The 15066-nt window shown below is 37.8% G+C and overlaps 1 protein-coding gene across 1 annotated transcript; it reads left to right on the top strand.

The window, feature by feature from the left end:
- Positions 1–458: 458 nt before the first annotated feature.
- LOC139741728 (distal membrane-arm assembly complex protein 2-like) lies at positions 459–4939 on the top strand. The gene is made up of 4 exons (XM_071652313.1): positions 459–538; positions 2328–2545; positions 3372–3534; positions 4451–4939. Exons 1-4 carry the CDS (start codon positions 459–461, stop codon positions 4776–4778), a joined length of 789 nt encoding a protein of 262 aa, XP_071508414.1. The 3' UTR covers positions 4779–4939.
- The last annotated feature ends 10127 nt before the right edge of the window (positions 4940–15066 follow it).

Raw genomic sequence — 15066 nt, 5'->3', positions numbered from 1 at the left:
CCTTGATTGGCTTGAACCTTGAAGAAGTAATTCTTGTAGCAACTTTACAGTGCTGTATGCTAGACTGGGATGATCGGTGCTGTTAAGTCATTGACTGCCAGTGGGTTGTAAGTGTGTGAATAATAGGTGCCCAAATTTCTTGTACAATAAAAGACAGTAAGCATACAACTAAAATTTGGCTTCTGAGGTTACAGCTTTCTGGACCCTACTGGGATTTGTTTAGCCATATCTGCTGGAAGAGCAGCTTACTCCTTTTGTTAACATACCTATGAATCTACAATACGATGTTCTATACATCCCAATAAAAGAAATAACTGAATGTTTTCCTGTATTTTTCATTACAGCCATTGTTTTGCCGCACCTGTAGACACCTTTCCAAGAGTCATCTTTGGGAGACAAGATTATTTGTAGGAAATGCAGCAAAGCATAGACATGCCGCTGTTGAGATGGTCCCCAGAATGGTAGACAGGAGATGCATGTCCCTCTGGTATTTTGCCAAAAAGAAAATTCAACATGCATGGGCAACACAGGTGAAGAGGTAAGTGATGGTAGACTTTATCATAAAATAGTTCAAGAATGTAGCTAATCAGAAGCATTGAAAGAAGTCATGTAGGCACTTGTAATTTTTACTCTAATGCACAGTAATGCAAAAAGTGTGCAAAAAAAAAAACCCACCACAAAACACAAAACAAAACAAAATGTAATACACATTACTAGTAACTGACTTCATAATGTACTAGCACAACGCTGCACACTGGCACTGATCCGACAGTCCTTGACCAGTAAAAATCACTGTAGGTCCAGTAATTTTTTCAAGAATTGACAAGTAAAAGGAAAAACTGGGTACCTACTGGCCTGACAGACAGGTCGGACCAGTAGAAAAAATTGGTCAGTGTGCAGCCCTGTAGATTAAGTGCACACTGCTGACATATGCTATAGCATATGTCAACAGTGTGCACTTAATCAGTTATGAGCCTGTGCTCAATCACTTACTTACTATAAACAATTTCTAAGTTCATGTTTGGTGTGTTTGGAACATTTTTTTTTGACATCATGTGGCTTTTTAGCAAGTTCGGCATGTAGCTGACTTGTATTTACCCATAAAGGTAAATGAAAATAGTTCATAGACCCATTTTTATAAAACAAATAATTCAAAGGTTTAAGTTCGAGTGTGCCACATCTCTACTACACATACTATCACCTGGGCATTATTTGTATGCCATAGCATTGCATATTCCACAGTTCAGATGGAACTCAGAAATCACAATTTTCATTAAGAGGAAAATGAAATGTTGCTTCAATCAATCTACAGTTGATTGTTGTAACATAAGCAAGATCTGGCCATCCCACTTGAACAAACTAAATCTCGCTTCTTGGCAGCATTACACTACCATGAAGTCAATAAAGTTGTTATTCTGTATTGTATTGCCAGGTGTAACAATTTGCAATTACAGCTGTATCCATAGAATCTTGGATATAAACAGCAATTCTTGACCGGTCAGTTAAAAGTTACGCTGAAGAGAAAGCATGACAGTGAAAACTTGATCAAAATTGGATAAGAATGAGAGAAGTTATGAAAATGTGAATTGCCACTAATTTTTGCATAACGGGTTGGATTTCAGTTTATATGAATGTATGCAAATGAATGAGCTGATGATGTCATCACCTATAAAAGCACTATAACAGTGTAAATCATATTCCTGGCTAAATATCCTCAAAATAATGATCAGAGTGGGGCAAAAAGTTTTCCATTTGAACAAAGATCTGGAAATTCTTGATATGTTGTGCACAAATACAATGGCAAGTTGGAGGCAATGACATCATCAACTCTCTCATTTGCATGTTCATATTGACTGTCAAAGGACTGCTTTTTTAACATTGGGTAAAATTCACAATGTCATAACTTCCTAAATTTTTATCTGATTTCGTTTAGATTTTCACTGTTGTGCTGATTAGACTTCATTCTTTCTTGTCTAACTTTTAACTGGTCTGGAATTGCTTTCCCAAGAAATTGTAATGTAGAATATGAAAGAGGCCAATCTGAATTATCATTTCATTGTACTTCATGGTCACTATTGAGGGGTAACCAAATTGTTGTATAATGCCTGTGTCGAGTGTATAGTAAAATGTGAGATCTTGTATTTTGAAGAGTCATGTAGGCAGTGAAATCATGCTGCAATATACATAATAAACAAATCTAATTTGTCAATCAGTTGCATGAAACACTCTCGACGGAAGAATTTCATGAATTTGAATACTCCCAATTTATCTTAAATTGCACTGGTGTCAGGCTGTATGTTTTTGTTTATGTTTTCTTTGACTTTTAGTGAAACTGGTATCATGGTGCAGAAGTATGGTGTGGAGATTGGAACAGCCCACTCGCTGGCTCGGATGGGAGCCAGAGTCCAGTTCAGTGATGGTCAGTGGTATACCAGAGGTGACGTAGTGCAAAATTCTCTGCCAGTGGCCAAGCTGGAAGGGCAGTTTGTACTTGCCATAGATGCCAAGGAGACCCTTGTGGACCAGTTTGCCATGGTGGATATAGGTGAGGAAACCCACATCTCTTGTGCACTTTTACATGCGTGGGATGGACATAGTCAATGACCATCACACTATTTTCTATTTATCTGATATGAAAAAAAAAATTGTATGTACTCCTATTGTTGTTGTTGTTGTTGTTTTCACAGGAAAGGATGTACATGCTATGGCATATACCTATCACAAAACAAGGACCATTCAAACTCCTTTTTCCAATAACCATTTTATGACATTTCTAATTTCTTTAATGCATTTCCTGCTTTGCATCAAATATACCAGTCTGTGAGAGTTAAGCAATTTTTTGCCAACATGTACAAGGAGTCCTATTACAGCAAGGTCAGGTACAAGAATTCACCGTAAATAGGTATATTGTCAGGTCCCAACTACTGTATACGCCGAATATTTTGCGAGGTTTTTATTTTCGCAAGTTGGGTGCTATTCACACAATTAAAGCCACAGGAAAATGTTGGCTTTGATCCCGGTGTGAATGTTACATACGCATGTACATTTCTCCGTTCGGTACAGGACTCCACGATCGCGAATTCCCGATTCGTGAAAATTTAGACTCGCGAAATATATGGCGTATAAAGTAACCTTTATAGATCTATTAGAGATATATCATACAGTACTCGTGGAACAAGAAATGTTCATGAATGGAAGATTAGGGGAGCTAATGCATGTTGAAGATTCAGTGCGGTGTGACTTAAAATGATCTGAACCATACTTGGACACAGATGTCCTGTACTTGTTTTCTATTTCAAAGGAAAGCAAAGAGCTCATTGTGACCTCTTCTCATGAGGGAAAATGACTTGTTCTCATTGGTGCTTTGACAGTTAAATTAACCAGACTGAAGTTCCTGAGCCTGGAGGGGTGTCCACTCGTTGATGACCACTGTTTAGCCAGTCTTGTCCACCTCAGAGACTCCTTGACCCATTTGAATATCAACAAGTGTCCTGAGATCACAGAAAATGGTGTTGCAGTTCTTCACAAATTGAGGTAAAGGCAACCTTTAACTCTTCACTGTTGCTGAGAATACAATGCTTTCATCACCCTAAACTGGGTCAAATGGCTCGCAGTGGCCTAACCTCTTCCATTTGACCGTAGTCATGCACTACAGTAAAACTGTGTTGTCATTGCTATCATTCAGTCTTATTTACACAGGGTAGTCACTTCAGGTATTTGACACTGTTCTCCCAATTGGCCCTGTTCACATCAGAAACGAGATAAATACAGTTGTAGTTTATAATCATCATTCATCTCCTAACACCTACAAAAGTTGATCAGGTGATTTTATTATACATTTTATTTCATTTAAGAATAATCAACCATGTACTGTTTGCTCCAGGTCAGCTCTTTTAATTATTTGATCTTGATGAATCATACAAATTAGTTTTGATTAGCATAAAGGGCTCCCAAAGTTAACACAGCTCTCTGCAAAGAATTTAACTATGTATGTTTTAGGCATGTAGTCAATTCTTTTTTCTTCATTCAAGAAAAAAAAAATGTATGTATATATATATATATATATATATATATATATATATATATATATACTTGTGTAATGAAAAAAAAAGCATTGAGTTTTTTTCCCTTCTAATTTCTAAGACTGTATTTACTATGCTCAGTATGTGTAAATTCTCCATTTTTATACCAAAGTGCTGTTGTTTTCATTCATTTTTTTAAAAGAGGTTGTCGGTCCTGTCATTCATTAAGAAGTTTTCCAATGTGAACCCGTACTTTCACATTTTGGTAGAAATTTTAACAGATATTGGAGCCATGGGAAATTTAATTATGTTACACTTTGTGAATTAGAGGGGATTGTCTTTGTTTTCATCTTATGATGTTGACATATCCTTCGAAATATCTTTTTAGGAGAACTTTTTTTTTTTTTCTGCTGTTCTATTTGCCCTAGGCATCTGGAGAGGTTGAACATGAATGATATGCCCAAAGTGAATCATGCTCCCTTGGTTGCTGTAATGCTGGAAGATGTGTTGCCACAGTTACGCATCAGCTTGGTATCCAGGCATGTGGAGAGGTTCAAGGAGGACGAGGAGAAGAGCAAGGAGATCATCCGAAAGCACAGAATACAGGCTGGGTTAGTGGATGAAGAAGCTGCAGAAAAGGGAGTTGGGGTCCCTAAGGGAGGAAATGATTACCCTGGTCAGGCCACATATGCAGAACAGACCTCATCTTGCAAAACTAATCACATATCATCAAAGAGCTCATCTAGCAGGAGGTGATATTTTGAGTAGTTCTCACAGATTGCAAAAGTGCACACCTGTGGAATAAGTGGCAGTGTCAAGTTTATGCCAGGTAATGTCATAATGACTATTATAATGCTTTGTAAGGTTACCATGCAGGTGTACAGCTCATTACATGGATGTGTCTTGTATCAAGACAGACTTTGTTTTTCTTTTTGTTAGTGTTGAGTATATTCAGCCCCCGTGTTGAACAGGAGGAAGTAATTTGGGCAGCAATTTGCATTTGTAAAGAGAAAAATGTTTTCCAAATGTTCACTGGCAAAGTTTCATCTGTAACAATACAATATGACAAATCAACAAATTTTACTTTCATCCATCTCAGAGTAATAGTTTATCATTGTAACAACCCAAGCTTCCCAACACTACATCTCTTTGGATTTATTGCATGTGCCTGCTTAGAATTTGTAATCTTACTGTGCAGATCAACCTCAAGAAAATGAAATTTTATATAAATTTATGTTTGAACCCTGTTAAAATGAACACAGATAAAACACTTAAATTTGTAATCTTACTGTGCAGATCAACCTTTAAGAAAATGAATTTGTATAAAAGTTTACAGGAAAACTCTGTTATAATAAACAAAGATAAAACAGTAACATTTGTAATCTTACTGTGCAGATCAACCTTTAAGAAACTGCAACTTTATAAAATTTACATGTGAACCCTGATATCAACAGAGATTAAACAGGATTTTATCATTGCATGAAGATTTTCCTGGTACAAATTTTTCAACTTGCAAGTCAGTGGCACGATTCAGTTGATACAGCCAGCTTTGTTCAGCAGCATTAATGTACAGTCAACCTCGCTTAGTGGACCTGGCATAAGTGGAATGATAGCCTAAGTTGAAGGTCTTTTCAAGTCCTCTGCTCTTTACATTATATTGATTTTAATCCCTCCTAAGTCCAATTTTCTCTAAATCAAAGGTATTTGTTCAGTCCAATTAGATTTGACTTAGGCAAGGTTGACTGTATTGACCAATGAGCATTCATTTCATCAAGATTTCACTGTGACAAACAAATTTGTACAGACTTTCTCAGGGTGTTTGCCTGTGTAATAAATGAACGATGATCTTATATTTTCACACATACACAAGCGATCACAGCATACAATGAACATGTGTGTGTCAAGTCATACTTCTTGCTTCAGAACAGAATATCAAATTATGCAAATATTATGCATTTTGATGAGAACTTTGCCACTTCATGTTCAAGGTGACTGAAATCAAGAAAGTAAAATCAGACATTTATGTTTGTGTGAATTTGCATGTTTAAGTCAATAAACATCAAATGGGTTTTTCCTGTAGATCATCAGGACTAAATTCTGTCCTTCTTGATCACTCTTTTGTATGTATGTGTGCGTGTCAGTGTGCGTGTGTTTGTGCACATATGCATGTGTGATGGGCTTGTACTCCCAACATTTTTTATTGCCTGCGAAGTAGGATTTTTATGCTTCCACCCTGAAAGGTGCCAGTGCATTATGTTAATGGGTTGTCAGTTCCTGTATGTCTGTCTGTCTCACCCAGATCTTGTTGCTGCTTCTTAAAAAAAGAAATATGTTCAGTGAATTTTGTCAGGTCTCAGTTCAAAGTTTGTAGTATTAAGCAGTAAAGAGTTGACAAAAGTCACTTTCAGTCAATTATCCATTATATGTCATGGGTTTGTTGTGGGTGTTGGATTTGATTTTCCCAGATTGATTATGAAGCCCAGGTGGATGTTCAGATCCATTGCCATTTTCAGGTGAGCAGTAATGATCTTGAGGATGGGGCCAAAATGAGCCAGTCGTCTAGATAACAAAATATTGTGACTCCTCTTCTTCCTGAGTTCTGCTGCAAAGATTCTGACTAGTCTTGTGAAGATTCTTGGTGCAGACTTCAGTCCAACTGGAACGACTTTGAACTGGAAATATTGTTTGCTGCGATGCCTAGTAAACATAGACTTTTAAGGGCAAGTGGAATGTCAAAGTATGCGTTTTTCAGGTCTATGGTAGTCGTAAAGTCTGGTGTGTCTGCTTGCCTGAAGTCTTTGCTTTTTTTCTCTGTCAGAAGCAGGGTAAGTTTCAGCAGCCTCTGGCATCTCTTCCTGTTGTATAGTACATTGTATGCGTCTTTCAGGTCTATGATGGCTGCAAAGTCTGTACGTTTTATAAATGGTAAGATTGTGGACAGGGTTTCCATTTTGAAAGTTTGATTGGTAGGAATCTGTTTAACTTTTCCAGATATAGAGCCATTTAGAACCTCCTGACTGTTTCGAGGTGAGGAACACACAGGACAGGATCAGTGGGGTATGTTGTGTTATCTCTCTTATCACTTGGTTTTCCAACTGGGAGTCTATTTCCCCGAGTGGAGCTTTCCTTTTTATGGAGTTTCTGGAGAGGGGGTTTTCTGGTAGATTTGTATATCTTCTGTGGAAATAATTGTCTGGGGTGCACAACCTTTTTGGAGGACTGTTAGGGCCCATTTGTTGTGAGATATGTTTTTCCAAGTGTCCCTGAACCAAATTAGTCTCTCTCCCCCCCCCCCCCCCCACAGGTATTTGATGGACAGTTTGAAGAAGATAGTCCAGACTGCAGCCCGATGACTTGTGTGCTCCTCCTTCCTATCCTGGGAACTGCAGGAATGGTTAGTGAGAACAGTTGGAGCTACCACTTCTGCTGCGTTGAGAAGGCTCAGCAGCAATGACTGAGCCCCAGACTGCAGTTTAGATGGGGCATTTACAGCACTACAATGGATGGCTCTATGTCCTCCTTTTGGCAGACCCATAAGCTTCATAAATGGCATTCTCTGACTGACCAGTCTCAAGTTCTAGAGATCTCAGGGGGGCGTTTCATCAACGAGTTCGTCGGGGGCTTTCACCGACGAATTTGCTATCAGCCAATCAGACGCAAGGATTTACACTGACAACTGTTAAAAGCTAATGAAATTCTTGGTCTGATTGGCTGATAGCAAATTCGTCGGTGAAAACTCCGACGAACTCGTTGATGAAACGCCCCCCAGGTCAACTAGTACCCATGGTACAGTACTTCATCCAGGCCCAAGCAATTGATTCATGATGGGTGGGGACTTTTCCACTTTATTGACAAATGACAGGTGTTGCAAACCCATGATTTTTCATGTGTTCGTACTCCACTGCACTTTTTTAGATGTCAATTGTTTTGTTTGAATGATACTTTCCAGCCTTCCTCTCCACAACTGATGATCGGTAATGCAGTCGGTGGTAAGAGCAGCAGGCATAACATGGTCCTCCTATCTTAGACATGAAGATGACAGCACTTTGTTCCACAGTCAATTTTTTCTTTTGTGCTCTACGGCCTGGCATCTTGTTTTTCTCTGTGATCAGTTGAGCCTTGGCTTTCTGTGGTATCACATCCTGTCTATGCTGCTGCATGTCTGCCCTGACAGATGCATGGTGAGTCCCGGCAGCCTCTGGTGTCTCCTCTCACCTAAGTCTTTGTTTGTTTGTTTGTTTTTTGTTTTTTGCCCTGACAGAAGCATGGCGTGTCTCCACAGCCTCTGATGTCTCCTCCTGCTAAGACTTAGCCATTTTTTTTTTTTTCTGCTCTGTTAAAAGCATGGTGAGTCTAAGCAGCCTCTAATGTCTCTTCTTGGTGATGTTTCCAGAGACTCCAACCCCAAGCACCTTCTGATCTGGAGATTCTCCCGCCTGAAACCCATAGCAAACGGGAGACCCAAGTTTATGTTTGCGAAGCGCAAAGTTCCTAGGGTTATAGATGCTCTCTGGTGCTATCTAAGGCTTATTTTTGCAACATACGATAGCAATAAGTAAGAAATCCTCTCACACGGGAGACATTGAGCCAGGGCGGGAGAAATTAAATCTCAAACGGGAGGACGGGAGATTTTGCAAAAATGGGTTTTCGGCGGGAGATCTCCCGTCGAAAACGGGAGAGTTGGAGTCTCTGTGTTTCTGCATGCCTGCCCCAACAGCAGCATGGTGAATCTTGGCAGCCTCTGGCGTCTCTTCCCGTCTATGTTTCTGCATGCACAGCGACTGTCAGCAGGCTTTGGCATTTCTTCTTGCGCAGTCGTTGCTTTTTTTCACCCTGACAGAAGCGCAGCAACTTTTTAGCAGCCTCTGGCATCAAGCTCTTCTTGCCCAAGTCTTTTGTGCTCTGACAGAAGCACAGTCTCAGCAGCCTCTGGTGTTTCTGCCTGCCTCTTCTATTTCATGCCCTCTGCACTCTCTTTCTTTTGTTACTCCACACTTGAAGATCTTGAGCGAGGTATGACTGCAAAGATTTTCCGAAGTAATCTCTGGTATTTACAGTCATTCCTTAATGCCAGTGATTTTCTATGATTCCCACTTTGGGATCCCTCACTGTTTGCTGTGTCTATAGTTGCAATATGCAAATTAATGGGGTTTCCCAATCCACAATAAACATCAATGGTCATAATCATAATGTAGTGTAAAGAAGAGTGATGGCGATGCTAAGTACTGTAAAAGTGGATATTTTCGCGCGACTAATTTTTCGCGCTCGGCGCGGTAAGAAGAGCTCCACGTGTTTTCAATTCCGCGGTGTCATGACATCAACTACAGGAACATATGGCAAGCAAAAATATTCGCATGCTTTTATTTTCGCGCTAGTTTCTGATTATTCGAAAATTTCAACACCGCGAAAATTTCCACTTTTACAGTAATCGGGCTATTCATTGTGGAGTTATATACACACGTTTAAGCGGCCATATTTCCCAATGATAAAGAATCTTTCAAATGGTTTTCCACATCACTACCAAAATGTAATTGTCTGTTTTTTGTGCCATCCTTTTTTTTTACTGACAATTTCATCCAAATGCATTCATAACTTTTCGAGTTATTTTGCAAACAGATGCACAGACGCCCAGACAGACAAACCATGCTGGCAAAAACATGCCCTCCTTGGTGGAGGTAACAAGATTCAAAATTGAATAAGTATTTCTTAAAATGACAAGTGAAATGTGCAAGGTCAAGGACCTCCTAACTAGAGTTAAAATGTCATTTCCTAACCATCCATTCCATTTTGTCCAATGTTATGTTACAAATGTATTTGATGTATTGAATAGAAATACAGTTGTAATTGGAGAATATTACCTGTATGTAGAAAAGATTGAGTGTCAATCCTTCATCAAAGGTCAATATCAATTAACTTTGTCAAAATGTAAATGAAGGATCATGTACATACATGTATGTGTATATAACATGTATGTTACTTCAGTGATTGCATGAACAGGGAAAGGCATCCCAGTAGACTGCATAGCAGTCAAATTGTTCACCCTAGATCAAACAAAATGGTCGTGCATATGATAATCCTTTATTTGATAGACAGTTAAGAGCAGTAAATCTTATCCAAGAACAATATGTCAGGCTAATCCCCACATATGACTCCGGCGATGCATCATAAGATTGTACGTAGAGAGGAGTGCTTTGAGAAATCTGCATCAAAAATTTTCTATGTGTCACACATGGCATTATTATGTAATTATTTAAAGATTAAAGTGTACAGCATTGCAATGTTTTTATGTATAATATGTACAATGTACAGTGGACTCCTGTTATAACGAAGTCCTCGAGACCGGCAGTTTTCTTTTGTTATATCAAAATTTCGTTATAACCAAACAAGTAAACAATAAAGATATATAGAATGTTGAATTTGAATGTTTCTGTGACAGATATATGGCGCCATACAAATGCTGTGGATCATCATCATCATCATCATATAGAATGGATGATGTTGCGGCCTAAATTTTTGCTTTGTTGTAACCAGAATTTTGTTATAACTGTGTTTGCTATAAGTGGAGTGCACTGCAATGTTATGAGATCTTTGAAGTTTTTCAGTTTTTCAGCTTTGAATAAACTATTATTTAGAGAATATCCCCTGAACTACTCCAAAGCAATGATAATATAAATGCCGTGGTGATGCTGACCTATGGGCTGACTATACTGTACAAAGGCTGATGAACAAGGTAGTAAGGTGGTGTCACGTAACATGTGATGCCATTAGAGCTTTGAAGGTGCTCAGTATAGTGCACTCTTGTTACAATGATCACGGTTAACCCTATTTTAACTGGTGGGGGGGTGGGTCAAATTGACCCCCCTCAATATTTCGCGCCACGATTCCGCAACGTGCAAAGATTTTGCCGCGTCGTTTCATGACTTTTTTCATTAAAGTCTCCCACATATTTTGAGACCAAATTTGCGACGTCCGGGTACACCGTTCTGAAGTTACGCAATGTTTGGCATATGCATGTCAACCTGAAAACAGCTCAAATTTATGATTTCGTGTGCAAATCCAATGCAAATTGTGTTTTTTTGTTTAATTGATATGAATTAGATTATTTCGACTTTTAACCATTGAAATTAATCAATTCTAATGTAGATAAGCTTGAAAAAGTGCCTGCAACAAATTTTGGCAAAAAAAAATGGAAAACAAAAGATCGAAAAAATATTAAAATACATCAGAAATTAACAAACAATGAAAAACAAAAGAAACTGATTTTGATTGCGCTATTTTTTTACAAGAAAATTGTTTGATGTGTCTTGAGGAACTCTGACACAAAAATTTAGCAATCCTTCAGTCTTTGTGATGGAGTTATAGGTGAAAATATGATTTCATGCGTAAATTTGCATAATTAATATATTAAGAAAAATAAAATCAACATTTTTCTATTGTATGACCATGTAATCTTGTAGTTGACATCCGGCTCTATGTTCAGGCAAAATTTTGCGGCGATCAAATTGATCCCCCCCCCCCCCCCCCCCCCCCCCCCCCGTAAAAACTTGGTCTCAAATAGCCCAGTTAAAATAGGGTGAAATGGTATAACAAAATTTGTTACAATGATGTAAAAATTCAGTTCCCAAAAGTTATCATCTGCATGTATGTATCTTTTAATACTTTATTTGGTAGGATGTAATGAAATTCAATATTAAAAGGAAAAATGCCAGTCCTGAGGGCTTTGTTATAACAGGTGTCACTTGTACAGTAGTCTTGAATTGACTCCACAGAGTTTGTATTCATCTGCTCCAGAGGTGGTGATGCTGATGGTGCTGATGGTGATGAGAATGATGATAACATGCAGCAGAAGACACAGGGTAAATCACACATCATTAACGACTGCTGTACATTTTCAATGGGAGAAATTTTATTTCATGGCACAAAAACATCGGAGATTGCTAGCAATAAATTAACTTGTGGTAGCCAGATACAACTGTACATGTAGTTCTTGTAAAATCAAGGTACAGTACAAATGTACCACAACCACACAGGTCTTAAGCCTTTCATCTGGGTGATATCATGAGAAAATATCCCATATCTAAATATAAGATTTGAATAGGCTTTCCTATGTTGTCGCACTATTTCCTGCTCGCATACAATCTTTCACAATCTATTTGTATGCGAGATTACATTGGGATTAATTTCGATCAGGAAATTGAATTTTCGATCTTCAATGATTCTCTCTTTGCTCTATCTCTTTATCTCTCTAAAAAAAAATTGAAAAAAGAATTCCAGTTAATACGAAACTTACACTGTGGCTTTGAGGTAACAACTGCAACTACTTTGTGCCCATTAAATTGATCTGCATCTGTGTGTACATGGTAATTTAAAACACTGCCAGGATTGTGAAAATCACTTATTTGTGATATTAAATTGAATTAACTGCATAAACAAATCAATGCATTGATGACTTGTGATTTGGGGTACCCTCCTTGCCATAAAGGCAAAATGTACCAAAAAGGCAGTTTGCTGTTGGATCAAATAATTTTTTTTTTTTTTGAGCAAACCAATATCGAGATTTACCATGCAAGACTTTGCCACAAAGTAGCTAGTTCCAAAATATATTTGTTTGAGAACTTTGTTCACAAATTTCATTGAAATTCCATGACTCATTTTACCCGGTAAGACATGCTTCTTGTGATGTCTTTATATAACGACTTTCTTGTTCAACAGACAAGCCCATTGGAAATTACTGAATGCAATCAGAACATCCCACTTAAAAAAAAAAAGAAACCAAAATCAAAAAAAAAAAAACTCAACCAACCAAACAAAAACAAGACTAACAAATTTTGTAACAACAATCCTTCTGTCATACCTTGAAACACAACTGAAAGAGCACTGTTCATACTAGCCAGCCCTTAAATCATTGTTTCATTACATGTACCTCAAGACAGACATATCATTTCTCCCCCTGCCTCCATTGTATGGTGGAGTACAGTGCATTTCAAATACAATCAACCTTGCTCAGGTCGACCTCGAAGTCGTATACAATGTAATAGCCAAAGTTGAAGGTCTTGTCAAGTCTTCTTTTCTTTATTTTCTGTTATCTCAATCCCTCTTAGTTGAATTTTCTCTAAGTTGAAGATTTTTCTTCAGTCCAAATTGATTCGACTTCCACAAGGCTGTCTACCTCCAGTGAAGACATTGGAGCAATTTGTCCACTAAGTCTATAAAAAAAAAAATGGTCAAAGTCTAGTGGAAGTGTGATGACTACTATTAAAGCAAGTTTGTTTTTTTTTCAACTTCATAAAACAGTAACTGCTCACGTAGACAAAAGCATTCCCACACTAGCCTTGATATATATACATCATAACTGATACATGTACCAGTATTCATATTTGTGATGGGCTTCTTGTTTGTGCTCTTAGGTGAAAACAATTTCTGCAAAGACATTAACATGCACAATGGCTTGATAATAGTATTGGGGACACAACATTTGCTCCTGCAACCAATAGCCCTGGTCTTATTTTCTCCAAGGACTTAGGGTTAGGGTTGTGATAGGGTTTTATAATATGTAGGCTTAGTTTGATGTGAGGAATAGGATTAGGATTAGGGTTAGGTTTATGTTTATAGGTAGAATTTATTTTTGGCTTAGTGTGCAGGTATTTCATGGGAGCAATTGATGGAGGAGCAAATGTCATGGAAGCAATAATACTATATCAGAGTTTTGTTTGTAGTAAATGTCCTGCTGGGTGTCCTGTTCCATACATACATGTATCTCTCAGTCAAGACTGGCCTCGACTAGCCTGCACGCTATTGCCAGTTCTTTTTTGCCAAACTCTTGCACATGATGGCCTCTTAAGATATAATAAATACAATGCCAATATTCACAGGTTACTGGTGTAAACTACACACAAAGTGTATGAGCAAAATAAAATTTTCCAATGACATGCCAATCCCCCAATTCATAAAATGCTCCCTTTTGAATACTTCTTTACCCCCTCCCCCCACTGAAATTCACAGAAAGAAAATTGTGTGAAAGGACAAGTTCACTTTGATATACATGAGGATTAAGTGATTGCAGCAATATCTATAGAATACATCAGTGAAAGTTTGAGGAAAATCAGATAATCTGCTCAAAAGTTGTAAATCGTAAGTTTCTGCACAGTCTCTGCTGGATTACAAGACTACTGTACTACATTTTATGATGTCACATGCGTAGAATGATATAAGCAATATAAAAAGAAAATTCCACAAAATTTTCAGAAAAAGTACCCATTCCCTCGACTTGTTACTGATGATGTATGTTAAGGGTAAAGAGGTAATTTAAGTGCTCTTTTATTAAGGGAGAAAAGTCAAAATATGGTCAATATTCTTTATAGTGTTCTACACATGTGACATCACAAGCTGTGAGTCTTCTTATCTAGCAATGTAGGCACTGAAACTTCAAAAATGTATAACTTTTGAATAAATTTTCCTCAAATTTTCACGGATGCATTCTACCAATATCGCTGCATTCTCTCAATCAACATGAATATTAAGGTGAACTTGTAATTTAAAGAGATACTAGGTGTTTCAAAAAACATTTCCCACTTTTGATCATAAATATTTCAAAAACTATTCATTTGATAAAACTGTCATTGATATGAGTAATAGCTGGATAGTGTACAATTTGGTTGGAGGTAATTTGCACGTGAAAGCATAAATCAGTTTCATTAAATCTAAGATTGATTTTGAAGTAAGGTTTCAGATTTTGGTCAAATTTTAACCCTCTGTACAAAAATTGAACTTGGCACAGGAACCAATGATGTGTATGTGAGTGTGTGCTGACAATGGCCCTGAACAATGGACATGCCTGAACCACCTGTTGACCAGGCGTCAGTCTGGCGCTCCCTGGCCCATGAATGCTTAATCAATAATTCATGTGGATTGCCCTGGGCGCTGCTAGTCTGAATTCATGCACGGTAAAGTGCTTGCAAACACCACATTTCATTCCAGCTTGCGATTATTTTTAAATTTTGCTTCACATATCACTAAATTTGGGATATAAATAAGCATAAATGAT

Source organism: Diadema antillarum, unplaced genomic scaffold (assembly GCF_040938485.1).
Source record: "Diadema antillarum isolate AM-2024a unplaced genomic scaffold, OU_Dant_1.0 seq00000947_RagTag, whole genome shotgun sequence".
Lineage (NCBI taxonomy): Eukaryota > Metazoa > Echinodermata > Echinoidea > Diadematoida > Diadematidae > Diadema > Diadema antillarum.
Note: the sequence above shows the minus strand (reverse complement) of the source record. Positions and strands in the feature narration are given on the sequence as shown.

Bases quoted from the DNA above. Each gene is read 5' to 3' on its own strand.
- LOC139741728 (XM_071652313.1), top strand. From the start codon at position 459: ATGGTAGACAGGAGATGCATGTCCCTCTGGTATTTTGCCAAAAAGAAA. The intron at 539-2,327 runs GTAAGTGATGGT...TTTGACTTTTAG, and splicing joins TGGGCAACACAGGTGAAGAG to TGAAACTGGTATCATGGTGC. The intron at 3,535-4,450 runs GTAAAGGCAACC...TATTTGCCCTAG, and splicing joins GCAGTTCTTCACAAATTGAG to GCATCTGGAGAGGTTGAACA.